The following is a 2,534-nucleotide window of genomic DNA, read 5'->3' on the forward strand; positions in this document are numbered from 1 at the left end:
CAAGAGGACTTATGCCAAGACACATATCCCAGGACTGCTGCTGCCAATGCCCTGGTCCCCACAATGGGCCACTGCTGACCCATCAGTCCTTCCAATGAACACCCAGGACTGGTCTCCTTTAGGATGGACTGGTTGGATTTCCTTGTAGTCCAAGGGACTCTCAAGAGTCTTCACAGCACCACAGGTCAAAAGCATCAATTCTTTGGTGCTCAGCTTTCTTCACAGTCCGACTCTCATATCCATACATGACTACTGGAAAAACCATAGCCATAGCTCAGATTATGCAGATGACACCACCCTTATGGCAGAAAGTGAAGAGGAGAGTGAAAAAGTTGGCTTAAAGCTCAACATTCAGAAAACGAAGATCATGGCAGCTGGTCCCATCACTTCGTGGGAAATAGACGGGGAAACAGTGTCAGACTTTATTTTTGGGGGCTCCAAAATCACTGCAGATGGTGATTGCAGCCATGAAATTAAAAGACGCTTACTCCTTGGAAGGAAAGTTATGACCAACCTAGATAGCATATTAAAAAGCAGAGACATTACTTTGCCAACAAAGGTCCGTCTAGTCAAGGCTATGGTTTTTCCAGTGGTCATGTATGGATGTGAGAGATACATGTATACGTACAACTAAATCACTTTGGTATACACCTGAAAACTAACACAATATTGTTAATCAAACATTGTTAACTGCTACTCAAATATTGTTAATCAACCTGGAGAAGGAAATGGCAACCCATTCCAGTACTCTTGTCTGGAAAATCCCATGGACAGAGGAGCCTGGTAGTCCATGGGTTCACAAAGAGTTGGATATGACTGAGCGATTTCACTTTTCTTTCCTAATCAACCATACTCCAGTGTAAAATAAAAAGTTAAAAAGTTGGCCAGAATTCAGTTTCCTTCTCTCACACCAACAGAACAGGAATTGCTAGAATCCTAAAGCCAAGCAGACCTTGTGATTCCAATATTAGATGAGATTGGCTGCCTTGGATTTGACAGTAAGAGTCACAATAAGGAACAAACTTAGCAATGAATCTGTCCTAAAGTATGCTTTGTTCTTTTCCCTGGAAAGGCCCCAATGCTCCCTGTCAGCACTGTATAAAAAGTCACAGAAGCGCTGGGCTCGCGCCTCAAACCAAGGAGGTGTGTATAGAGTATGAGAGAGAAGAGACTGTGGTGAGCCCGTGGTTGGTACCTTCAGACATCCGTGCGATTCTCCACGAGAGTCACAGTTCCCTGCTACAGGTATGCATTACTCCAAGTTGCAGTTTGCCTGGTGATTATTTGTATTCTTAAGGATTTTTTCTTTGCATATTTACTTATTTGTGTGTGTGTGTGGGATGTAGACATACTTCAGGGTTGTTAGGTCAGTTTGAAGTTGTGATTCAAAGCATCTACACTTTGGGCTGAATACTCCAGCATTTGTCTTTCAGAATTTTCCTTGACTGCGTATTTTCTTTTTAACAACAACAAAAACACAACCCAAACAAAACACAACAAAAATGTAAGAACAGAATATTGTACTCTAGGTGCAACAGTCCGCTGTCTACTCCTCAGGCCTGGTGCCAGCATCTCGTTGTGTCAAGTGGTCCCATCGCCAGTCCAGATGTGCTGGGCAGCGACAGCCCTGGTTCTCGCCACACTTCCGTCACTCTTTGGTGGATGAGCAGCTCTAGGGCCTTTGGAAAACTTAGCTCATGTGCCTTTATTTTTTTTTCCTCAGGACCACAATTCACTGTTTTTCTTAATTTGATAGGACTCCTCACCAACTGAAGAAAAGTCAGAGGCTCCTTTGGGGGTAGGTGGCACGGAGAGCTTGTCCGAGAGCACAGGCAGCATCCTGAGCAAGCTTGACTGGGATGCTGTGGAAGACATGGTGGCCGGTGGGGAGGATAAGAGCCTCTCTGTCCGCTGGGCCCTGGACCTGTAAGACCCGAACACCGCTCTGCCTCCACGTGAAGGCCCGCAACTCAGCGATGAAGTTCAGCAAGACTTTGTGGGTTTAAGGGAGAGAAGCAATGGAGGAAGCAATGTGAATTTACCACCTGTAGGCACCCTTACTTGGATTAGACATTTTAATAAGGAAAATAAACATTTCTTAATGATTTTACCTTCAAAGGAAAAGGGTTAACTATAGTCGTATGATATGTTTTTGCATTTGACTTATCTTTAGGTATAATTTTTTAAATGATGAAATAAACAGTACCTTTCAAGCCAAACTTATATTTAAGCTACTTTCAATAAAAATCTATCTTGCATCTTCCTTTATCTCCTGAGTTTTGAGAAACAACCTTATGTGGGTAAATCTGATAGAAAAAAAAATTCTTTCATTGAGGTGAAGTTCACTCTCTCACCTGAGACACTCTATAATGAACTCCATTTAAAACATATCCTAAAATTGTATAGGGCTTGACCTAGGAGTAAAAAGGAACTAACCACCTTCCACCAATTCTGAACTTCTAAATAAACCACATTTCATGTCGTCCAGATCTCCTGTCCTCTGTCCTCAGCTGAAAAAGACTTGGAGGAAGAAG

At 42.8% G+C, this 2,534-nt stretch overlaps 1 protein-coding gene across 5 annotated transcripts in view; it reads left to right on the forward strand.

Moving 5' to 3' along the window:
- Window positions 1-2,487, forward strand: part of LOC104998547 (chromosome unknown open reading frame, human C5orf42) — a 107,714-nt gene extending 105,227 nt beyond the window's left edge. For all 5 annotated transcript variants that reach the window (XM_010853763.1, XM_010853765.1, XM_010853766.1 and 2 more), the window contains 2 exons: window positions 1,073-1,245; window positions 1,757-2,487. In XM_010853763.1, coding sequence (XP_010852065.1) covers window positions 1,073-1,245; window positions 1,757-1,930 — 347 coding nt within the window. In that variant the 3' untranslated portion in view covers window positions 1,931-2,487. The remainder of the gene's footprint in view (window positions 1-1,072; window positions 1,246-1,756) is intronic.
- Window positions 2,488-2,534: the final 47 nt, after the last annotated feature.

This window comes from Bison bison, unplaced genomic scaffold (genome assembly GCF_000754665.1).
Source record: "Bison bison bison isolate TAMUID 2011002044 unplaced genomic scaffold, Bison_UMD1.0 scf7180017864331, whole genome shotgun sequence".
In the NCBI taxonomy this organism is placed as follows: Eukaryota; Metazoa; Chordata; class Mammalia; order Artiodactyla; family Bovidae; genus Bison; species Bison bison.